Consider the following 25,299-nt stretch of genomic DNA (forward strand, 5'->3'; position numbering starts at 1 on the left):
CAAAAAGTCCCCCCACCCCCAAAAAATTATAAAAAAGGGGCAGAGCTTTTTCTATAACTGCACCGCTACTATGAAATGACCTGCCTGCTTTCTTATAAGACTTACAAGAAAAGCTGGCAAACGTGCATGTGTGTGAGACTGTGTGTGTATGTGAATGTTTCTGTGCATGTTTATATATCACTGTATGTTTATGTAATGTATGGGTACATATATGTGTATTTGGTATTTTATTATTATCTATCTTAGTATTTGATCTTGTTATATTGCCTCATGCTTGCACTCACTACAGGACAAAAACATAAATCCAGTTACATCAGCCAAAGCACAATCATGTCATGCTTTTGTTTTGTTGAACTATTTAGAGACGTACAGCATTGAGTTTCTTTGTGATAACATTTGAAGTCTTTAATATTGTGTAGAATTACCATGTGTTTCTGTAATATAGGTGATCTTTGATATTTGTTATTAAACTTAATGCTGTTTTTTGTACAATGCAGGTAGAACTGAAACAATGAACTGTTTTTTCGACTGGCACAAAATGAATCAGCAAAAAATTTGATACATACTTACTTGTTTGAGGTATTAACCCAGCTTTTCAAATTTGAGAATTTGCTGATTTTTCTGTATCATTATTGTAAAATGAATATCTTTTTGAATTTTGGATTTTTAGTCAGACAAAAGATGTGTACATACTCTGGGTATTTGTAATTTGTTTTATGACATTTTACGGAATAAACAATTATATGAAAAAAAAAATAGATTAAGGTGATATCTATTATTCAGGTACATGAGTTAATTAGTCTGTGGAGCAGAATGAATCTTGCTGACCTGAAACGTTTTATTTCTCACAGTAAACATTAACAGTGGACTAACTAGTTTCTGAAGATTACTTCCTGTCAGACCAGTTGCTTTAAACAAAGCTTAACTCTCTTAACTCTTAAATTCATTTTATTTATTTAGCAATACCATGAAGCTTATGGAGAAGCCCTTGTTTATAGATACACATTAAGCCAAAAAAAAAAAACAATCTGATTACATTTGCCTAAAATAAAAGTTATGTTTGTTGTTGGTTGTTTTTAATTGCTGTGAGTATCTCTATCTGTAAGAGACACAAGTGGTAAGACTGAAACCAATATTTAAAACAGCCTGTTTCTTACATTATTTAATTGGGATATCCTTAGTTAAAGTTACAAATAAATTATTGGTCTTTTTGACCTCCTGAGAATCCTTTGAGGATCCACTTGTGGATGTAGAGACTCTACTTAGACAACAGATTATCATGAGAACACAGTAAACTCTTAAGTTGTTTGTGACAGTTTGATGTTGTTTGACACTCTCCCACAGGGGGGCAGTCTTAGCCTTACTTACTTGCCTCTGACAGTGAAAAGAAGCTGATGTATTTTTAAAAAAAAAAACATCTGTTGGTTCACTGGATGAAATTAAGAGACACAATCCTTCATTCCTTTATTGTGATGATCCCCTGATACAGTTCCCCTCCCCTGTAAAACGATCCCCATTCCTCCTCACCTCATGTCCTGGATCAGGGAGACTTTAAGAGGCGGCATGGCTGATCCACCACCGTCAGATTTGCGTCGTTCAGTGTCATGAATGAAACCTGAAGTGTGAGAAAAAAGAAAGAGAAGTTAGGCAATTCCTCTGCAATTTGTTTATTAGTTGTGTACATTAAGTAAATTGTTCCAGCCTTTACCTGGAGGTCCCAAACCACCTGGAGTTGCATTCTTCTTCTCTTTGCTTTCCTGGTAGTGCAGAAGGTGGGACCACAAGGCAGATTTACCCTGAAAGAGGAAATATACTGTAGAGTCATTATTTGTTGTGAGAGCATCTTGCTGTGGAGGATTGATCAGGTGCATTAGGACTGCAGAGGTTTGTGTTTCCTGACCTGTTTAACCTGCAGCCCGTGGCTCCAGATCCTCTCCAGCAGGTCACACAGGCTCGCAATCAGAGTGTTCTCTTCAACACCGGTGATGCTGACCTCGCCGTGTCCCAGCTCCACGGCCTCCCGACCCATCTTCTCTACCAGCATACGCTTGGTCTGCAGAGAAACAAACAGATTAACACACACACACACACACACACACACACACACACACACACACAAGAAATAGTTTGTCATCTTAATGAAATTATATCTTTGCTTGCCAGGACACCAGTCATCACCGTCATAAAATCTGGATTTTATGGACAGTGTACACTTCAAAGTAACTGATAATTGAAAAATGAATGATTTTCCATCAACTTTCCATTGCACCTCTCGTTCTTTGCATAACGATCTTAACGCTAAAATCTTTACAGATGTGTAGAAACTGTGGCGAGTTTTAATCGACTAAAACAACGCAGCACTCATCAGCTAGAAACACAGACATTGTCAAACCTTGTTCCTGCACTCCTTCAGCAATCCTTCAACAAATTTCCAGTTTGTCTGAGCGATGACAGAAGGCGACAGGTTGGACAGTTTTGGCTGTCTGATGGTTGTGCCCAGGTTTCTGGCTTCCTGGATGTACTTCTGATACAAAACAGAGAGCGTGGAGTCAGCAATCCAATCAACTCAGGAAATTGGTTTGCTCAGGTCACAAGTGAGTTACTACAACATTTATTACAAACACTGGTCTAACCACAGAGCTAGTCTCACTCCAGAGTGGAGATAAGAGGGAACACCAGAATAACTTCAGTGTTTAATCACAGATTGTTCTACAGTAAAAAAGTGATGGAGACTGTCTGATAATGGAATGTTCTGCATTTTAACTTTCGGTCTTAGAAATTATTTCAATTAGTCCAGCCAGTGTTCAGTAAATAGACTCAGATATTCAAATATGTAAGTCTACACAGCCTATTACAACGTTACGTTTCTGGTAGCATACACTAAATCTAAGCTGTGATCATTATAATAATGCCATTGTGATAATTATGCCAGACTTTCAGATTTTGAACTAAACTAAACTAATACCCTCTATGAAGGGTGAAACTCATGAAAATGAAATGATGTTTATTAAAAAAATATTAAGTGCTTCAGGTGGCAGCTACGAGAGCTGGACATTTTCTTTGCTTTCATAAATCACACTTGTAATAAACTCATGACGTTACTCTTTGTTGTATGTTTCCAACCATACTGACATTGGAAACATATGATGAGTTAATAATAGGGCATGTACACTGTACATCATTGTTGAAATGATTTATGAGCTGTACTTTGATAAACTAATCGTAATAATTGTGTCAGACCATTAACCCAAAAGGTCAAAAGAATTAACTTTCACTCACAAGAGATGTACTAACAACAAACAAACAGAACTGGGATGAACAATTACAGTGTGTATAAAATATTCAGGTAATGAACAACATAAATCAATTTTGAAGAAAATGTATGAAAATAAATGTATTTTGCTTTAATGATTTCATGTTAATGAGTTCCACCTCTCACAACCCCAGACATGATGACATGGCCTACAAAGTGGGATGGATTATCAGCTAAAGCTCAGCTGCTGATGGTGAAGGGGGGAGATGGTGAGGGAGGTAAAGACCACATGGGTGGACAGGTCATGTGGTCTGTGGACTACCAACACATACCACGTCCACAGTCACCGACTTTAGACAGGGCTTGAAGGACTGTGAGAGCCAGTAGTAGTCAAGAAACAGCAGGAGCTGCAGCTCCGGAAACAAACACTCTACATGCTGAGAGTGTGTGAACATGAGTGCAAGAGAGGCGGAGAAAGACAAAAAGAGACAGTGACCGGAAGTGTGAGGCGAGGGGGTAAGAGCGAAGTCAAAATAAAGCTAACAGAGAACACATCATGCAAAATGAACGAAGACAATAAAGCTCAAGCAGTCAATTTGTTTAAATATGAGCTGAGAAAAGAAAACTCTGTGGGGACTTCTCCCACCTCTCTCTGGTCATTGTCTAAATAAAGGTGCTCGGCGTGCTGCTTCTGTCGGTCCCTCCTCCTCCACTGGGCGGGAGCACTCCTCTTGGTCCATCTGTATCACAGAACAACACAACTCCAGTCAGCTTTACAGACAAACAGCCAACAAGATCAGATTGAATTAAGGCAATGAAGGTTCATTTCAAGCAAAAAATATATCAAAAGGACAAATTTTAATGTGATAATAACATGAAATATTCACTTGTTGCTGGTGGGCCCGGTGGAGAGCACATCAGACTGCAGTCGGGGGAAGAAACCTTGCTCATAGCGCCCCTGACCGATCTTCATGTCCAGCAGGTGGGGGTGGAGGGCAGTGTGGTCGATCTTTGACACTCTCATCTCAATGGCTTTCTCTGTGGTGCGAGATGCGGGATGGGGGGGGGGGGCGGAAGTCGGTGGTGAGATTACAGAATGCATTCATCATTTTCATTCATTTTGTTCATTTGCCCAAATCATTGTGTTTTCATTGTCAAGACGAGAGTGAGTCATAGTCTGTGGCATGACAACATGTCTTTGTTAACAATTACAATTCATGAGATCATCTGGTCATGAATTTTGCATGTCGTCAAAGTGACTGCTCCAACAGCTTATCATTTAGGATTGGTAAGTAAAACATTTTAAGGATGTTGCAAAAAGAAATATCCTTGCCATTTGAACAAATACAATGCAAATAAAAAGAGAAATAATATATAAGGTTATCCTGTCTTGAAATATCCCATAATCAGAAACCCAGTAATTTTCTCTTTTTACTTTTTTTTTTCCATCTTTTCATCATCATCTGACTAAGATGCTCATATTTTCTGTAGCAAATTGTGTAGAGAAACCAGCATAACTATGACTAAGAACCTTTCATCTCTCATTTAGTAAGTGATTGACAACAGAAGAAAGAGAACAAGTTAAAATAGAAAAAAACATTTTCTCTTTTTTCTAAAACACCCACAGAACCAAAAGAAGTGACAGAATAAAGGCCCAGAATTTATGTTTTGTTTTTTTTAAGGAACCATTTCATCCATGAATGCAGCTTTAGACAGTGTTTTTCTGATGCCTGATTACAACACACCCACATGAATAGGTTACTTCATGTACTGTATGTAAAGACACGGTGAGATATACAGAAGATGTAAAAATGTAGCATGAAATAGGTGAAAAGTAAACTGACTGTCTGAAGCTGCGATTCACAGGTACAAAGATTTAAATCCCTGAAAAGAATTCATTATCACCAATTCACCTGCATGCTGCAACTATAAAGAGGAGTTTTTAGAGCATTTAAGCTTAGTAAAAACTGACATGCGTGCAATGCATTAAGGATCTCACAGAGGAATCTTACATTTACAGTGAGAAGTAAATAAAACACATTTATCAAAAAATGTTTTCCGTCTAAAAAACTGTTATAGTGTGTTCCGGGTTCAAGGGGTTAGTTATTATTATTCATTATTAATTATGTAATTATAATTATTATGCAGACAAGTTCAAATGAGGCTCATCCATCCTCTATGAGTGTACCTATCTCAATGCACTGCACACATGTTCAAAGAGCTGCCATTCAGAGATATTTGAGGTCACGGGAGCAAATATTACGAAGGTGAGTCTTGTCGTCCTCGAGCCCAATGACATGAGGTCCAGGAACAACAAAATCAGCTTTCTCATATCGTTTTTTTACCAGGTTGTCTGCAAACAAGACAGCAATTACCAGTCAGTTATGTAAAGAGAGCAAATCTCCAAGTCTGAGAAGAAGTTCACACATTCAAATTAATTTTTAGTGACTCCCATTTGGATTGGATTTGGATTTAAGGGCTTTTTTAATTACATTCAAAAAACTTTAAATTTAAATTAATTTTTTGGCTTTAATCCAACATTACAGAGGTCCATTTTTTTACAGTCTCAAGTTAATATACTATGGTGAAGCTATTCATTTTCAAACTAAATCCTGTGGCTTTATCACAGCAAATCAGTTTTCCCCATTAGAGGTGTTCATACCAGGACAAAGACAGGTGCAGAGACCTGAAGCATATTGATGAATGTGAGTACAACATTTGGTGCTATGAAAGCAGTCCAATTATGTTAAAAAAATTTCAAAAATATTTTTTATTGTTATGAAATCCACAAAGCTTTCAAGGAATTCCGGGACTGATCTTTTATCCTTACCCGCTTCTTCGATGTTTGTGCATTTCTGGTACATCGAGGTGCGAAGCGTGGGCGTGCGGACGTTCAGCATGCGAATCTTATCAACACGGGCGTCAAACACCCTCAGTGTGTGCTCCTTCTCCTCATCATCATGACAGAGGATCTTACTATCGATGAAGGAGGCAAACATCTGCGTCTCCAAGAATCGTGACAGGAAGGGCAGGTAGGGCTCTGGCTGGTCAGACAGGAAGGAGGCCTGCAAACATGCACACGCAATTATGAAGGATGGGAAATTCAGTGTCATGAATTATAGAATACCCTTCATTTTACTATTAACAAACCATCTATAGCACTTTACCTTGTCAAAGTTCTGCATCTGGTCTCGATTGGTGAACCAGGACTCTTTGTCCTGGCTCGGCTGGATGACAAACACCTCATAGTCTGCGAACATCTGGGTAAATCGGTTGGCGAAGACCTCGCGCACTTGGATGTTGAGCTGGTGCATCTTTAGCTCCTCATCGTCACACTGAACCCGCATGTCCTTATTGCTGCTGGCATCCTCCCTCACTTCCAGCTGTTGTGCACAAGCATTCATTAATGCATAAACACACACACACACAGGAAAAGTACAGACAGGATAAACAAAAGGGAAAAATGTGTGAGAAAGAAGTGAGAAAGGAAAGAAAAAACATGTGTATATTTTTCATGTTATCTTATCTGACTGCTATCACAGGCCACTGATGAAGCAGCAGGGTTATGGGAAAGGAAGTCAAGGACATCTGGGATTTATGGCCCAAATCAAACTGAAACACAAGTTCTTTTTTTAGCATGTCAGTGGGTCAGCTGGACAGACACACAGAGCAGGCCGACCACTGTGTGCGCGCGTAACTGAACAACAAAGTCGCAATCCAGTGACGTGATCCAAGAATCTGTTTAATCACTGACTTCCCTTGAATCAAACTCAGCAGTGAGTTTAGATAAGAATAATTATAAGTGAAGACTGACCTCATACACACGGACATATAGCTAATCCATTCATGGAAGACTATTGCTGGCACAAGTGCATAAGCTGATTAAACTGCACATAGAGACTTTCTCTAATTAGCAGCCAATTGATCCATGCATCAGTCTTTAGACCAAGTATTTCATTATAATACTTACTACGGTTTGTAAGATACTCAAGCCAAATGGAAATGAAACTGTAAAGATGCCAACTACATCTGTTGATGTCAGTGTTTATAAAAGGCTTCGATCATCTAGGCTGTGAGATATCCACATTTTAAAGGCAACTGGAGTTGATGAACTGATGAAGTGTCTTGGATTAAGAACAAAAACACCTTCAAGACACCACAAGACTGTGGGTATTGAATATGATGAATATGATTATTTTGGCAAAAAATATGTCAGTATCATATGCTCGATTCATAAATAATATCAAAACAACATTTGTTTTCCTTTTTAAAGCACATTTTTATGTAAAAAATGTAATTTAAATAACTTGTATTTTTTCTCCTTTTCTGTCTGTACTCAAAAAACATGGCTCCGGTCCAGAGTGTGATAGAAGGGCCCCCCCTTTTGTTTACTGCCCTGTACTGCAGTAATGGCAGTAATACTGTAACTATGCAATAAACCTTTGCATTTTTTCAGTTCCTGTAGAAACATTGTCACATTCCCTTTCCCTACGTTTTGCCCTCTATATCTTCTAAAAGCTGGCAACACAAACTGGCACAAACAGTATATGAGATGACATTCATTTGAGATGAAAATGTATTTACAGTGCAAAGTATTTGCAATAACATACCAACACTCAAAAGCTGAAATAAAAATAATAGAGCTGTAGAATGTAAGAATTTAAAAACTACATTTACATGGCAGGGGTTAAAACTGAGATCACTGTTATTTAAATATTGGTCTTAGTGATATAATGAAGCTTTATCATTAAATAATTTATTAGCATCATTGTTATATTGCACTTTTAGTATCTAAGGTCTAAGTCAAACCTGGGAATAATATTTGGACCAATTTATGATACACACTCATTTGTGCACACATTTTTAATTCATCACGTCATTTCTCACCTTCTCCAGGCTGACTCCTGTCCTCTTGACCAGAGCCTGCAGTCTGGCAATAGTTTCATTCTCTCTCAGCAGGTAGGAGTTGAGGGGCGAGGCCAGATTGCCATTGCGCTTGTCAGAGACCATATCAACAGATCGGAAGCTGCGGTACTTGGCCTGGCTGTCGCTGGAATGAATATTTCCCTCTGGAGACACGCCGAAGGACATGAGCACCTCTGAGATCTCCTGGATGAACTCTAGCTTGTTGGGAAACTGGGGTAACTCCTCTGGCAGTTCGATGAAGTGGTTATCGATGTCTACGAAACACAAGTTAGCCTGAAAAGAAAACAAGGGACAAGATAATGAACTATCAAAAAACAAAAAAACATGTCTGACAACACTTTCTACTTTATACACATCTGTCTTTGTATAAAATGGGAAGCAAGAGACTTATTCCTAATGAGCTAACTGATGACTGTCAAACTGGAATGCCATGCTGAGAGTAGTAAGTATGGAGGTTAAATATAAAAAGGCATAGGTTCAAAATATCATGAGTAACTAGATACTTAAACAAAGCTTAAAAATGTGGCCACAAAACTGTCAAACTGTCCTACACAAGAGACACAAGACACAAAACTGTTGCTCTACATGGCTCATGTCAGTAATGATAAACCCACGTGTTCTGATTGTAAATAAAAACACTGGCAAGCTAAAGCGAGAATGTCTGGGTTCCCAAAGACAACTAAAGACAACGAGGTGCTCACACTACAACATGAAAATCCCACAACTGTGAATTTATCAGCAAATTAACACCATTTCAAAAGTCAACATCGGGAACACGCTACGATGCGTCTGTACCTCCTGTGGCAGCTCTAGCTTGGTGCGGTCATCCTGTCCGTTGGAGTGGAGGCCCATGAGATACGGCACAGGAGCGTCCAGGAAGTGGAGGAGGGAGGCAGGCAGAATGGGAACGTACACATGCTGCCACTGGAAGGGGAACATTAAGGCCGTGATGCTCTCTGCCACCGTCATCAGCCTCTGGTAATCTGTTTCACACACACAAGCACACACACAAAAAGTGAAGGTCGTGGAGCAAAGGCCGTAACCACGTGAAAGATACTGTACGTTCGAGCAGTATATACAGTACAGTGCAGATTTCAGGGCTCATTTTTCTGGTTATCACTTTAAAACCTTGGTGACTGTAATGACTTTGAGTGATCACGTGTTCCAAAATTTTTTCCTGATTAGTGCTTTTTTCAAAATTACTATTTGCAAATGCCTGTTCAATGACATGATAAGTGGTAAATTCAACATTTACTGGACACAATGGACTTTTAGTGTTTGCTGTAAACTTTAAAAGGGGAAAGCCGCACTGAAACCTGCTGATGTATTGCTCGTGACGGACATTTTTGGGGCAAACTCAAAGAAAAACTTGTTATGCAACTATTTTTCCATGTGTTATTCCCAAACACCGCCTTTGCCTGATAAATGTTGTTTATTGCTCCAAAACACTTTGGCCAGTGTGTGTGACATGCATGTGACAGAAAAGTTGCGCAACACGACCGTCTGTTATTGCAACAGGATTAGGTTTTTTTCATGCCTCAGCTCTTCTGGTCGCCCTTTGAGTATAAAATCCATCAACTGCCTCAGGTTGCATGATAGTCAGTCCGTCCTGCTATGTTTGCAGGAACCACGGTGTAGCCAAACAGCTTCGTCCAAAACATTAGCATTAGCTTTGTTAGCATGCAAAGCTGAGGGCATCTTCTGATGTATGATTTTACACAGCTGACAGACCTGCCGCAATATCACTGACTGGCTGGAAAGAAGAATATGACTGAAGGTTTTCTGCCCTGTGTGATTCAGGATTTAGGAGCACAGGCGTAAACCCTGTGAGAACAAAGTAGACTATCATGACATGACAAAAAGAAACACACAACACTGCTACAGTGTTACCTCTTTACTCCGGTTATCTTTGTGATTCTGTGTTCTGTAAATGTGATAGAAGAGTTTGACCAATGACCAACCTTAAAGGAATTAAGTGCGATGACACATACTGTGTCCAAATTTAGGGAGTGGCTCCTCTGTAACAAGACAACATGGCCTGTTTCATTTCAGAGACTACAAATGCAGCCAAGACTTGGGATCAAAAAATGTTTTAATTTGGAAAACACTTCTGGTGTATCCTTTACAACCTTTAGTACTCTATGATCCATCGAGCACTGGATAATATTTGGGAGGGCGATTTTTTTATTTAAATTGAGTATTTTGACATTGTGATAATGTCACTGTAAATGTCACAACTACTAGCGTTAACTTGTGATACACTTACATTTTTTAAACTGTTGTCTACATAAACACACCATCAGTTTGCACTCTGTGGCGCTCTTTCTTTTTATTTGAAAAGGAGGTCCTCTGAAGGACCTCTGTGGCCTGCATCCTCTGGAGGATCCAGACTTCGAACTGTGAGCACAGCTACAGTCAGCTGGTCCTGTGGCTAACGTTAAATTCCTTTGTCATGACTCCACACAGCAACACTCCTTCGTGTTCAGGATTTCACACTTGAGTCAACTGGTATACATGCAAATATGTATCCAGTCCTCCTCATCTGCATTCCTGCTCTATCCAGCTGACACCTACTGTACATTCAGCAGCAGCTCTGCTTCTCCTGTTATGGTGCCAAAATAAATACCATTCCTTCTTTTGGTCATGTGCTGGTCCATGAGAAGAGACTCTCACCCCAGCCAGGGCCTCCCCCCCCTATCAGCAGCTTCCTCTCCCAGGACAGGGACAAGAATACTAACATCATCCGTCTGCTCTTAAACTAGGTCACCACGACAGGAAACTACTTTAACTCAACTCGCAGGGTCACATACTGCTGCTTATACGCACAGACGCATGCCAAGAAAATGTTTGAAATGTCCACAATGAGAACTGGTTGCAGCTACGACCTGAAGTGATGCTTGAGCGATTCAGTTTACAAACTGAGTGCAACCGTATGCACTACAGCAGGCTAAAAATACACTGAACACACAAAAGTGAAGTGCTATAGATCTTACATATCAGCACTATCCTGATCAAATAGCTTGTTTGACAAAAATGTGTGTTGCTCGTTTAAACAGCCCCAATTTCTACCAGGGCAGTAAAGGAGGCTGCTTGCTGATTTTGACTATTTAATATTTTCCTTTGGTCACAAGTGAATGGAAAAGCTAAAAAGTGATATATTTTGCGCATCCTGTAGACATGTAGTCAGACAGCGAATGTGCATACGTTTGCAGTCCAAACAAGGCCTGCAAGTAATGATTATTTTAATTACAGATCAATCTGATGATTATTTTCTCGATTCATCAAACATTTGTTTGGTCTTTGAAATGTTAGAAAATAGCGATTAATCACAATATCCCAGAGCCAAAGATGAAAGCTTCAGATTTCTTGTTTTTTCCGACCAACACTCCAAAAACCAACTATGAGCCAACGCCTATGTAAAGTGCTATGGAAATAAAATCAACAAATGCTCACATTTGAGAATTTGGAACCAGGGAATGTTCAGCTTTTTTCCTTGATAAATGATTAAACAGTTCATAGATTATCAAAACAGTTGATTAATTGACTGAGGGCGAAACTACATAATTAAGTTAACCGATACTGCAGCCTAAAGAAAAAAATAAAAACCCACAGTCCTCTGACTAAAATTGATGTTAATAATATCATGTTGAGAGGCTGTAAAAACATTGAGGGTGGAGAAGAACCACAGCAGGTTTTATCATTAATGTACATCGGCCAGTTGAAGAAAAGCTGGCACAATATGGTAATGCTATTCCCTCATATACAAAAAGGTAACATGAAGGATGAATTACTAAGTAAAAAGTGTGATCGTGTGTGTGTGGATAAAAGCCAAGCTCAATTCTGTATCTTAAGGCGACAGCCAAACACACTGTGTTGACAGAGCTTCAGATTCGTGCTTTTAAGCTTAATTTCAAATGAAGTCTGAATCTCTGTGTCTGAAATGCGTGCTGTGTAATTGCAGCATCTTCAGCTCAGATCTCTCCTGTCACTCTCAAATCCACAAATCACATAAAGACAGAAAATGTCCATGAAACAAATTATGACAAATAATGGCTTAATTGCAGCATGTCAAAATGGCTGACACGAGTGACACATGATGAGCTTCCTGTTCGTGAAGGAAGGGAGAGGCAACAGACGGCATTTTAACATCTTTTTTAATGGCTTCATGGAAGAGACACTGGCCAAGATTTTTTCCCTTTTTTTTCTCCTTTTTTTTTTTTTTTTTTTTTAAATCAACTATTTTTAGCGCATAATACACAGTCGTCTCCTTATTTGCAGAGTATCCCTCTCCTCAGTGTGTGTTTGAGCGTCTTTTCCTAACAATCCCTCGTTTCTTCTCAGTGGAGGATTGCCAGGGCTTAACTCTACAACACATCCTTCACATGTTCTGCAGCGATGAGCCTCATGGGGGTGAAAAAAAAAGAAGAAGAATGATGTCACTTCCAACCAATAATAATCATCCTGCATCACAGCTATCCTCCCTGTCTCTGGGTTGCCTAGCAACACCACAGCTTTCCCCCTTAAGAGCTGCTCCCCCCGGCCCCTGGCGTTTTGTAAACCATTTGCCTTCCCTTGCCATTGTAATGGATCCAATCACCACACCAGACGTAGCACCCTTAAATGATTTTCTTGCTTCTCCTTGCGAACATAGTAACACACATTGGTGAATGGCTTTTCTAAAAACCTATTCTGCCTGGTAAAGGATGGTATGGATTAACTGAATATTTACTGTATAGTTACTATTTATGAGTAAGTGCTAATCTGGCTAAAGCACTGTATTTTTTTAATCAAAAGCTCCTATCAAATTAAGCAACTGATTGTCAGACTTTCTGTGTGTTTTGTTTAAAGGATGAATCACACTCAAGACAAACCACAGCTAATAAAAATGGCCTGCTTAGCCCACGAACCTACATAGCAACTTTCACATGAAAAAAATCCTCTTGCATGTGAGTCCTGGCAGTGGGAGCTGCCTGTAATGGTTGAGGGGACTAACATTTACCCAGGCTGGTACTCACACTGCATCACTTTAATGGAAACACTCAACAGGTTATGTAATCTCCTGGATAATAGTTCTGCCGTGCATATCAAACATGTTGTAGCCTCAGGTTGTGGTTTTTATCCCCATACAACAACCATCTAGACATTTGAAAGAATAACATTTCTGTTTGTGTCTGACTTTTTCTATACCTTTCCAAAACCGATTCAAATTGACCACCAGCTGTTTGGAGGTAAGATAGGAGCCAGGGATTTCTCTCTCTTGCTCTTTTTTCTTTCTTGACACAGCTATTCATTTCACTTTTCAAATGAACAATGAATGCTACACTATGAATGTCCACCAGGAGATACTGTCTGAAAATGTGTCTTATACCCTTTTTAAACAATATCTTCAATACCCCAACAATACCCCCTCTAAATGATGTCTGGCTCCTCACCTTGCCTTGGAGTTTGGCCATTTAGAACGACAGTAAATACTTAAATTTGATTGATTTCTGATCAAGCGAACCACAGGCCTTGTGAGAACCTATCAAAGTCGTACAAGGTTTTCCATTATATTTCTATAGCTAAAGCCAGACAATAGAAAAATGTTTAAATCATGATGTTTATGACACGAGCCAAAATTAAAAACACGGCAGAAAGCCTTAAAGCTACCTCAGCTTGTAATAACCAGGTCTCCTGACAACATCTAGTCTCATGCCAATACACGGATGTGTCTCTCGAGACTGCCCCCACTAACAGCATCACGTGACCTCACAATTCTCAAAAAACTGCAGTTAAGGAAAAGGCTGGTAGTGGGGTGTGGTTTGGCTTCAGCTCAGGTGTGTGCGACTGGCCCATGGGTGAAGTGCCAGGGTTGTAACTGGCACACATGTTACCTGTTGACTGATTCTGACTCTCTCCTGTGAGAGCCAGAGGAGAACGACTGTCCTCCTCCCAGGAACATTTATACTTCGGAGAGCCTTGACTATAAAGGAGTCGCCAGGCGAGGTAGCCGAGGAGTGGAAGAGCCAAAGGAATGTTTGTGTTATAGAAGTGTGTGTGCAAGTGGTAATAACTGGACAATTTAAGGGGATTGATTGTGTGACTGTTCTGTGCTGGGTAGAACCTGCAGTAACACTGACACAAGTTACAATAATGCATGACTTTTTCTGACTTTCAGTTCCTGCTATTTTGAAAACATGTGTGGTGTTGAGGATTTCAATGCTAGCCTAGCTATTTTAGTATTTGTCTTTAATCTTTTATGGTTGTAATGTGAGCAAGATGCACAGGTATTTGTAATCAATGCTTCCCAATGGGACTGGATGCAAACATCGAGTGTAATAGTAGAAGACCAGCTACTTACGCTGTGAGTAGAGCAGTATCTGCATCTCCAGCAGGGCACAGGTGAACAGCTGAAGAACGTTCTCCACACCCAAAAGATTAAACATTTCACTGATGGCAAAGTCAAAGAGTGGCAGCTCAGACGTGCTCGGCCTCTGACACACCACAGGCCCGTAGACGCCTGAGAACTTGAGGGAACGCCCGGAGGGTGGAAGCGGCACCTCATAGAGGATGTTGAAGATGTAGCTCTCCAGGGGGAGGGGTGGGGGCTGAGGGGAAGAGACAGCCTGGTGAAGCTGCTGCAACACCTTCCTGCACGCCTGAGCGAAGGCCATGGGTGTTATCAAGCAGATGCACTTTGACACGTACAGCGTGTCACGGCTGATGTCGTACGAGTTGAAGCGCTGCAGTCGGGAGATGGCGGGTGCAGCGTGGAGCATGGGACGAGGCTGGGAGTGTTGGTGTCGCTGGTCCTCGGGTCCCTGTGGTGAGGTGGGAGTGTGCAAGATGTCGTACTGCTCTGCATTGTGCATGTGGTAAAGCGTCTGCATGGCGCTGCAGATCTGCTTACTGGTCACCTCCTCGAAGAAGGTGAGGGAAAAGCCGTAGGTCCGAGAGCCGTCCTCTCTGGTGATGATAAAAGAGTGGAACTGAGGCTCCCGAGAATCAACCTGCGTCCTAAACGACAGGCCCTTTGGCATGCAGAGCTGTAAGAGCACAGACAGAGAGAAGATTGAGAGGGACAAAAGACGACAGCAGAACCTAATTCACTGAAATTGTTCATTAGCTATATGAACAAAAGTTCGGTGGGTGAAATTTATTCTGGACCAGAGCTATTTTACACAATCTTATTGTCCAAATTAAAGGACATTTTGGGCAATACGTTTATTACTTTTCATTCATGAGAGTTTGATTACAACATCAACATCACTCTCATGTCTGTTCACTACGTGCAGAGCTGGAGACGAAAGGCAATTAGTCCAGTTTATCATCAAGACTGGAAACAAGGGAAAAAATGTAGCCTGACTCTGTCCGAAGTCCAAAATGACGCCTTTACCAGCAATTTTAAAGCTCAATAGTATGACACATCTCGTTTGTTTAACAACAAACTGTTTACAGAAACAGTAATGTCAAAATGCGTTCCTCCCTTAAAATGGTTTTAAAGGGTTTTAGACAAGCTCTAAACAAAGGTCAAAAAGTCTTTACACCATGAAACTATTAAAAACACACAAAAACATTTTCCCAAAATGTTGAATTATTCCTTAAATGATTCTAGGCAATTTAATACAATTAGTTACTGATATTTTTCTTTTATGCGTGTTCATATTGCCTGTAGAAATTGGAACACATTTCAATGCATTAAACACCAGCTTTATTTATGGAATGTTGCACACATTTTAACACACATATTAACTTTGTTATACAGATTTCAACCTTATCACCCAGCCAAACTATTATTCTAAAAAGGATATGGTTGATGTTTTTAACTGTATAGAGATCGTACCATGCCAACTGCATCCTGGTCAAATGGATTCCACTCGACATTGTCTGGATAATGTGCTAGAACCTTGGATTTAAAGGTTCTCCGCAATGGACTCTGCTCAAAATTCTCACCTGAAAGTCAGAAAGACAGAGAGAGCAAAAACAAAAAGGAGGTAAACAGTTATCACAAGTTTCCAGATGTAAATGGAGACGCAGAAGAACAGTTTGATCAGAAGCAGGCTTAAAGTGCCAGGCAAAACTCCAGAGGAAAGAGCAAGTCAGCATATTTGTCTTGAGAGGAAGACTGTATTGCATCATATAAAGCTGTCATCTGCAGAGAATCCATAGAGAGTCAACAATACAAAATATTCAAGCAGGCAGCATCTAATACTACAATAATACAAAACAGATAGTTTATCAGAGAAAAAAAAAAATCCAACCAAACTTTATGGATCTTAATGCTTCCTGACAGCTTTAATGGCAATACAAGGAACAAAGAAAATAATCAATCATAAAAAGGACAAACTGCGTTGATTTAAACCCAGAGTAAAGCAGAAGTGATGCACACACCAAGGCAGTACTGAAAAGTCATTCAGAGTGTAGGGGGAGAGTAAACATTGACCAAGCAATGCCAGCACAGGCAGCACTGGATTTGTGTGTGTGTGCGAGAAACAGAAGCAGTGATTGTCAAACATCAGCTCATTGTTCAGCTACTGCTGGGGGATGTGGGGGAGAGGGAGGAGGGGTCGAGAGAAACCAGGAGGCAAGAAATCAGAGTGTGCAAATCAAAAAGGTGCAAGTCCCCACACCTGTGCAGAAAACAACTGCGAAAACTCAGGCTTTGAAGTAACAAAAGAAGGGGGGAAAAAAACAAGATGTGCCAGGTTAGAGGTTGAAGGGTTAAAGCTGAGCTCAAGGTTAAGAGGGGGAGGAGTGTGTGTGGTGGGAGGGTTACCTTCATCTGCCCCCGCCAATTTTCCTCTGGCCCCATCTCTGAATTTAGTAGCCTCTATATACTGGCATAAAGCTACACAACAAATAAAACAAAAATATAATTAAAAGCCTGGTTCTGGATGGGTAGCGCATCACTTCTCAGTTTGTGCAGACACATCCTTGCAGCTCTGCTCTCAGAACAAGCTGCACACACACACAGGACATTATCGTGTCTTTGTCAGGTGGGTATGCTAATACAAGCCAGCTGGTGGGGTTAGGATGTGAGGAAATGGCGTTTCTGTGCTGTAGTTTCTTCTTCTTCTGGAGATCAAGCAAATCCATATCCTGCTCTGATATGGATTATATTCTCAACACAAACGCACTGGAAAAGAACCAGCCAGTGTTTAACATGCTAGCAGCTCTGTGAGGCTCTACTTAGGCATAGCAGTGCTTTGAGCTAAATGCTAATGCCAGCATGCTAACATGCCAACAATGACGGTGCTAATATGCTGCTGTTTGACTGGCATACTGTTAACCATGTTCAATTCAAGACACTATAAGAAATCAATACAATTTATTAATCTTACTAACATTTATTATCTGTGTAGCCAAAGTTTGATATTGTTTATTCTTGATTCTTTATTTGGATCCCCATTAGCTTCCACACAGAAGAATAAGCTTTATCAACCGATAAAGCTTATTCTTCTCTGTAATAAAACTCTGATGTTGTGCAAAACAATTAAAACCCACATAAATGAGCCAACAGCCACAGCTTTGTATGTTACATGTTCCTTCATTATCACGAGCATGGGCATTGTGGTTTATTTTAAGTCAATCCCACAAACAGAGTCATGTTGCTGTAAATACTCGCTAGCACACCAAACGTGTATTAATTTGCAGCTATAAATAGTGCCCAACAAATACTCTCTCTACTCCTGTTTGAGCAACATTTGCTAAAAAACCACAGTGCTCAGTTGTTTTAGGAAATTACTGAGATTTTTTTTTTTTTTTTAAAAAGGGGAAAACAACTAATTGTAACCTGTTTTTTTTTGTTGTTGTTTTATTTCAGCAGTAGGGTTGAATGCTGAGTGCTACAGATTATCTCATACTGAAAAAAAAGCATCAAGGTGTGGCAGATTGATCTAATATGTGTAGCCATCGGTGAACAGTCATGGGTCTGACTACAGTGAATGGCAGCTGTTGTGCTGCAGACTGACTGGCCCTGGAGCTGAGTTAGATTATCTAACATTTCACATTAAAAAAAGACCCTTTATATGCAGTCACGCAATGCTTTTTGCTGTCCTGTTTCATGCATAACATTTGCCAAGCACCGATAAAACAGTCCTGCTGGCAGAAACACACAGTCATGCAGCATGTCAGAGCCAAATGTGTGCTGTGTGGCATACATTGACTCTTTTCTAGTTCCTCTATGTCAGCTTCAAACTAAAGCTGCTCTCAGGCTAATGCGGCCTTGTGAGATATGGAACCAGGACTTTCCTTGCTGGACTTTTTGTTGACTAGTTAAGGGTGAGGAAATCCATTTTCACTGCACGCACGACATGACTCAGTGGTGACACACAGAGTCAAGACGTGATGTCTCTTTCAACTCTCTTCATCAATGATTACATCAGTTCTCTATGTTGCATTTGTCTGAACAAGACATTTATGTTTCATCTTGGAAAACAACCGAGAATTTAATTTTGAGAAAGACGGATGAAAGTTCTGCCTTAACTCACGTAAGACGTTAACAATATCTAAACACAAATCTATTAATATTAATAATGCAGTATCCCCTTAGTTCCACGCTTTAAGAAAGATGTTGAGTAAGTGCAGTCGACGCCTCCAGACAGCAGGTGTTGAGTGCAGCAACAAACAAGTTCACATTAGACTCTAGGTAAAGTGAAACGAATCCTGGCAAGGGAGTAAATGTTTTAAGGATTAAGTGGTATAATCTGTTGGTTACTTTCATATCCAAACTGCCCACAGGGAAGAAACTAGGCCAGGAATGCAACTCAGACTAGAAACACGTCAGCAACCAGAGATAGGTCGGACAGCGATGTTATTATGATAAGTAGGAACGGGGGGGAAATGATTCAGGCTCAAAAATTAATGTTTAATCGCCATATTTAAGACATATAATTGTTGACTTTACTCGAAAGGATAAAACAAAACAAGAAAAACATTAAGGGCATAGCTGAAATATCAAACTGACTTGTACGTGTACATGTACACGTACACATATATCACATTCCAAGTCAGAAAGTGAAAACAGACATGCAGCGCAATGATGTGACTGAAGCTGTTTGCAAACTCTGTCACGACAAAGTCAGTGATGTATTACAGTGATACAACAAACAAGGAAGCATCTGGCTGTGACATGCAACACGTCGCTGTTCTTTTAAATTAATGAGGATTTAATGTATCATGGCTAATGATAATTATCACAGCAAATGCCAGCACAACATTACACTACACTTAGTGAGTACAATCCATTCCTGTCTGACATGTAAAGTAAGGAAAGGATAACACTGTTTTCCAAAGCTCCCTTTGTGAAGTCACTGGATTTGATATGACTGTTGTGATTATGTCTCTGACTCTGAGAAAACACGACTTCATGCATATTTAGATCTGACGTTGTCTTTTCAATAATCGAATACTTGGTTACATAGCGAAGCTTTATCTGTGGTGTATGGAGGGTAATCTTACTCAGAATTAAAATCAAATATATAAAATACAAAAATAAACAAAGAGAAAATGGCAGATAATGGATCTTCATATTGTACTACTGAGGATAATTAGGCCATAATTCAATGTTAAAAAGAAAAAGAAAACTGATGATCGAAATGACAAATGGATGTTGTAAAATGAAAATTTTAACTCCTGAAATGGAAAACAAATGTTTATATGTTTTTATGTATAAGTCATGTATATGGTATAATTAAATGGTTTTTGTAATATAATAACAGAGCTTTTGGCTTTTACTTTTACTTTTAATTGTGGTAAAATGATCCTCTATAGTTGAGTGGTGTTGTCCCTCGCACACCTCAACCGTCACAGCTTTACAACTAAACCCTCTTCCTTGTTTTTCCAGCTGGTTCAAGAGCAACTGGCCAAGACTACACAGGTGTTTGTTTCAACCAACGTGCTCACCTGGTAATTAGTGCTAATTACAAGCTAACTGCCTCAGCTGGGGCGACTCGTCTACATGAGCACCAGCAAACTACAGTGTTTGTTACATTTGCCTGATTTATCATATTTTCCAGCAAATGGGACTGTGTTGCCATGAGAGTGTGGACCGGTAGCAGTGGGAGTAGAGCGTCACAGAGTTTTGGTGCCACGCCATTTTCCTGTTTCATCCTGTAAGCCAGGGACCACTCACAGCTCTGCAGGCCTCCTGCGCTCACAACACACCCTCACACCTCCTGTAGCATGGCCGACGGAGACATAAAAGGATGTACCTCTCTTACTGAACGGCTATATTAATACACGACTGGAGTTGACTGCCTCCAGCAGAATGTGGTGAAGACTCTGCTAACACTTCAAAATAGCTCAGCAGCAAAAACATCAACACTTATTCACCCGGAGGAGCCGGCGCTGACAGAACATGATCGCTCACTCTCAGCTTAAACCCAGTCTTCACTCCCAGGAGACACAATGTGGGGTTTTCTCAATAAAAAGGACATTTCACAAACAGTTTCTCAGATTAATTTTTTTTCACTTGTTACAGTATTAGGTTCCTAAGATGGCACTTCATTTTAGAGCTGAAGCGATTAGACGCTTAATCGATCGACAGGAAAATAATCGGCAACTATTTTGATAATCAAATCATCGTTCGAGTCATTTTTCAAGACAAAAATGACAAATATTGCTGGTTCTAGCTTCTCAAATGTCGAGACTTACTTTGTCTTATGTGAAAACAAATTGAGTATCTTTAGGGTTTTGGGCTGTTAGCTGTACAAAAATAAACAATTTGATGGCACCACCTTTAGTTTAAGGAAATTGTAACACACATTTTTCACAGGTTTTAAGATTTTATAGACCAAAAGATTAATAATTTAATCAAGAAAAGAACCTGCAGATTAATCCGTGGTGAAAATAAACATTAGTTGCAACCCTACTTCAGTTTACTGAAAACCGGCACACAAACATCGCTTTCATTCATCATTCAAATCAGTAGTTAACATCATTTACAGGTTACCTGCCAAAGATTCCAGCATCCTGTTTCTTTGGTACCAAAAAAAGAAAAGCAAAAAAAAGTGGATGCTTTCAAAGAAAAAATTCCTTTAATTGCGCTGAACCGGTTGGAAACCCCAATACTGGTATTTTATAGTATCTTAACACTTCCTTTTAACATTACTTCTCTTCTTCTATTCATTCAGAAAAGACTATAGGACACACCTAATACTTTGTCATGTAATGTCAGTAACATATTAAAAAAAAACAGGTTGGGCCTTGAATCTTGAACTAGAACAAAGGAACAAACCCAATCAGAATTACAAATACCAGACATTTCATCCTGACAACACAGTTCACAAAACATCTGTTAGCAGCCGCAGGATTGGACTGCAGAGAAACCTAACCCATAGAAAATACACAGTCTTTCAGACAAGAATGTGCATGTTCATCACTCTGCCATGGCAGGAAAGAATGTAAACGTCCACCTTTCAAGAGCAAATCTGACCTGGAACCATGACAAAGACTTATCCAAACAGGGACCAGCAATGATCAGGAGGGAAAGAGACATTTCTCCACAGGGAATGAAAAATTGTATATAGGGAGAATAAAACTCAAGACGTTCTTTCAGAGCAAATTCAACCCCTAATACAGCAGGTATCAAATAAATTAACACAAGTCATGCTACAATAAACAGCTAAACAAGTTTAAGTGAAAAGACACACCTTACAAGTAGTTTTATAATTAACATCTGAATATATTAGGCAGTATGTGGTTAGGTAATATATTCTGGCATATCGAATGGGTCTGACTATAACAATAACCATAAGTCTCAGCTACTGTTGCCATAGAGGAGAAGCGAGTCAGGCGAGCAGCACAGTAGCAAAATCATCCAATCCAATTGGAATCCAATCCAATCAGTTTTCTCAATACAGAAATCTTTAGCTTCCATCCACCAACAGTGGCATGCGTAACAGAATTTTAAGCTCTGTGGTTGGATGTTTCTTGCTGCAATGCACCATGGGCATCGTAGTTAACTTCGCCTCTAAAGTTTTTGATTCCACAGGCTTGTATCTTTGACTTTTAATCAAAGAACCAGACATTTTCAAACTCAGTTGTTCATCTTTTGTAATGATGATTCAACCAAGAGAGTTTCATGCCCATCTATAGATCAAGATACAGTAAAACCTCAAAGTACTGTGAGATATCTACTGAATGTCCAAACTGCATACAAAATTTATCTGATGCATTTTCAATCAGATTTTTAAAAAACACTGACAGGAGAACCTTCACGGGCCCATAAATAAACAACTCTGAGTGAAAATATGAAAAAGCACATTATGCATTTAAAACCATCTTGCATGTTGAGCCATTCATCCTCATTTGTTCGCTGAGTAGGATTGGGGGAGAGAGGCTGCCTGGGAAATTCAAAGGGATATTTAGCATTTGAATAAGTGGAGCCTGTGTACAAGTGTACTTCTGTCCCTCAGCTCCCTGTGTTTTCTGTGTCGCCTGTGAGGCTGGGGGGTAATACATATGCTAATCAGGTCCTCACTGTGCTGCCAAACACTGTGCTTCAAGGAAGTTTTGGTCATTTCTTTGTGTTTCACTGTACATGATTCACCGCTGCATCATGTTAAAAACCTGAATCTGTTAAATCAATGGAGAAACCCACTAGAGAGTTTGATACAGCTCATTTTATTAAGTTTGAGGCCATATTACTTTAATTTAAAATGTTTCAGTCATTGGGTGTATAATAACTGCATTCATTTGTTCAGTGATTACAGTAATTACTAAGTGAGTTACTTATAGGCTGAACTGCGTCTTCACTGTTTCAATTATTTATGATGCTGAAAACTGTTCTTCAGTTACAACTGTCACAAGCACTTGTTCATTTTTTTTAGCTTAATCTCATTCATTTTTGGCAATGAAAAGTCAAGAAAGAGTAAAACTGTAGTGTTGCAACTAACGGTTAATTATATTATTGATTAATCAAAATATCTCACTTAGTGGATTCATTTTTTTGTCTATAAAACTGCCTGCCACAATTCCCTAAGGCCCAAGGTCTCATCTTCAAACATCAGTATCATCCGCCAAACCATCCAGCATTTCACTCTCCTTTACAACAAAAACAAAGCTGGAGCCAATTAACGTTGGCCATTTTTGCAAGAAAAAACAACTGACTTAAACAATTATCAAAATTGCTGACAATTCATTTTCTATCTACCAACTAGTCGATAAATCATCAATTGCTTCAGCTCTAACACCCATTATAATTTCCCCAAGCCCAAGACATTTTCAGATTCTTTGTTCTATGCGAGCATCAGCCCAAAACCAAAGATAGTCAGTTAACTACATGTCAAAGAAAAGCAGCAGACCCACAAATCTTAGCCTGGAACCATTACCATTACCCAAAACTACTTGTATGATAAATTGATTATCAAAATAGCTGCCGATTGATTTTCTGTTCATTGCCTGATTGATTAATGAAATATTTCTTTCTGTTCTAGTATTCAAGTATTTCTCAAAAAGGCAGAAAGAGTATCAACTCTTGGTATCATCTGCAAAAATAAGCACTTTATTTGTTGACTCAACTTCTCACATAAACAGTTTTGAAAGTGATAGAGTTTCACTACATCAGCAATTTTTACCAATCTACCACAATTCCCACATGAATGATAACAGAAACATTATTGTATTTTGAAAAGATGTTAAGTATCTTGATTTCATACTGAAAATGCATAGGAGCCATCACAACTACACTAACAATGACACACTACTATGCATTTTTCTTATTTATTGAAGTATAATTCAAACTTCTAAATATTTTTATAGCAGATGTTTAGCTGACATAACCATATGTAACCTGTAACAATGGAATTTCCACACCATTTCCTCTCTTCAACTCAAAACTGAAAGAGTCAATAAGGGCAAGCCCCTAACCTCTTTCTACAGTAAACAGCAGCAACATGCAGTAAGTAGAACGTCAGTGATGTCTGACCACAGAGCCCCAGTTTGTAAGTCTTTGCAACAACTCAATGGGTTCAATTTTTTTCCAGTCAGAAAGGCCTGAAATAAACCTCATCACCAACCTTACCATAGATTTATAACAATAAAATATACAATTCCATGTCATTAAAGCCATTTCAAAATTTGAAAAGTTAATTTACAAAAGTATGGTATAGCTACTGCAGTACTAAATTATTTTAAAGGTGGGAGGGGAGGCCAATCAATGGGGCATTACTCTATATTAAAAAAAACTATTTAAAGTTTTACATGTGTCAAAAACAAACATGGTGGTCACACAGTTGATAACTTTAGTCTCCAAGCTGAGTGAGCCAAGACAGCTGTCTAATCAGTTATACTAATATACATTGCCTTTTTTATTTTACAGCTACACAATGGTACTTAATTACGCTCTGAATAACGACTCTAGACTGGTGTTTTTTTTTCTGTACTAATGCAAGGCTGACATTTTTATATGAATTCACTCAAGCGATTTCAAAATGTTACATTTAATGGAGTGGAAAGAATGAGCGTACTGTGGGTGGAAGGCCAAAACTGAGAGGAAAAGGCTGCATATTCAGATTTAACCTCAGTGTGGACAGTACCTAAGTCTGGTCAAGAAGATCTTCCTGTTCCTTGCTCATGGTTGTGTTCTATTCAAAACAGAATAATGCATTTCAAGTAAATATGAACTCATCTTTTAAAAAGGAACATGAATTAAAGGAAGTAAAAATAGGAAGTACAGAGGTTGAGTCTTTGAAAACTTAAAGGAGGAAAGAACTTTCTTTCAACCACAACAGCAACTCTAAATGTCTCTCACTATCTGCTGAGTCACAATAAATCACGCAGATGCTTGTCTAATATCGATCCCTATTAATCACTGTGTTGTGAGCATCAGCTGTACAAATTTTTTTTTTTTTCGTTTTCACAAGACTAGAAAGCAGTAAAAAAAAAAAAAAAAAGAAAAATCAGGCATATTCAATTGTTGTCAGAAGCTAGAAGGGCATAATCGCAATAACCCGGTCAACAAGAGCTTATACACCTTAATACAGTTACTAACAACAGGCTTAAAAGGTACTTAGTAGATTTACACATGACCTTCAGCAGGGGTCTGACCTTTAGTGACAAAAGTGAATACTTTCTTATCTCTCTTGACATTTTTAACACAACTTTTGAATGCAAATGCAGTGTTAAATATTTCATATGAG

At 39.2% G+C, this 25,299-nt stretch overlaps 1 protein-coding gene across 5 annotated transcripts in view; it reads right to left on the reverse strand.

The window, feature by feature from the left end:
- Positions 1 to 25,299, reverse strand: part of dennd5a (DENN/MADD domain containing 5A) — a 37,739-nt gene that overhangs the window by 9,656 nt on the left and 2,784 nt on the right. The window contains exons 2-16 of one of the 5 annotated variants that reach the window (XM_023399797.2): positions 16,935 to 17,006; positions 16,002 to 16,111; positions 14,520 to 15,204; positions 8,975 to 9,162; positions 8,141 to 8,452; positions 6,421 to 6,636; positions 6,084 to 6,318; positions 5,517 to 5,606; positions 4,141 to 4,291; positions 3,900 to 3,993; positions 3,586 to 3,690; positions 2,393 to 2,524; positions 1,901 to 2,053; positions 1,709 to 1,796; positions 1,528 to 1,615 (exon numbers count right to left, since the gene is read on the reverse strand). In XM_023399797.2, the coding sequence (XP_023255565.1) occupies positions 1,528 to 1,615; positions 1,709 to 1,796; positions 1,901 to 2,053; positions 2,393 to 2,524; positions 3,586 to 3,690; positions 3,900 to 3,993; positions 4,141 to 4,291; positions 5,517 to 5,606; positions 6,084 to 6,318; positions 6,421 to 6,636; positions 8,141 to 8,452; positions 8,975 to 9,162; positions 14,520 to 15,204; positions 16,002 to 16,111; positions 16,935 to 17,006 (2,719 nt within the window). The remainder of the gene's footprint in view (positions 1 to 1,527; positions 1,616 to 1,708; positions 1,797 to 1,900; positions 2,054 to 2,392; positions 2,525 to 3,585; positions 3,691 to 3,899; positions 3,994 to 4,140; positions 4,292 to 5,516; positions 5,607 to 6,083; positions 6,319 to 6,420; positions 6,637 to 8,140; positions 8,453 to 8,974; positions 9,163 to 14,519; positions 15,205 to 16,001; positions 16,112 to 16,934; positions 17,007 to 25,299) is intronic. The other 4 variants (XM_023399800.2, XM_087172195.1, XM_023399802.2 and 1 more) reach the window with 4 other exon arrangements.

Source organism: Seriola lalandi, unplaced genomic scaffold, assembly GCF_002814215.2.
Source record: "Seriola lalandi dorsalis isolate HSWRI2012SDOR001 ecotype SW California unplaced genomic scaffold, Sedor1 jcf7180002052120, whole genome shotgun sequence".
Taxonomy (NCBI): domain Eukaryota; kingdom Metazoa; phylum Chordata; class Actinopteri; order Carangiformes; family Carangidae; genus Seriola; species Seriola lalandi.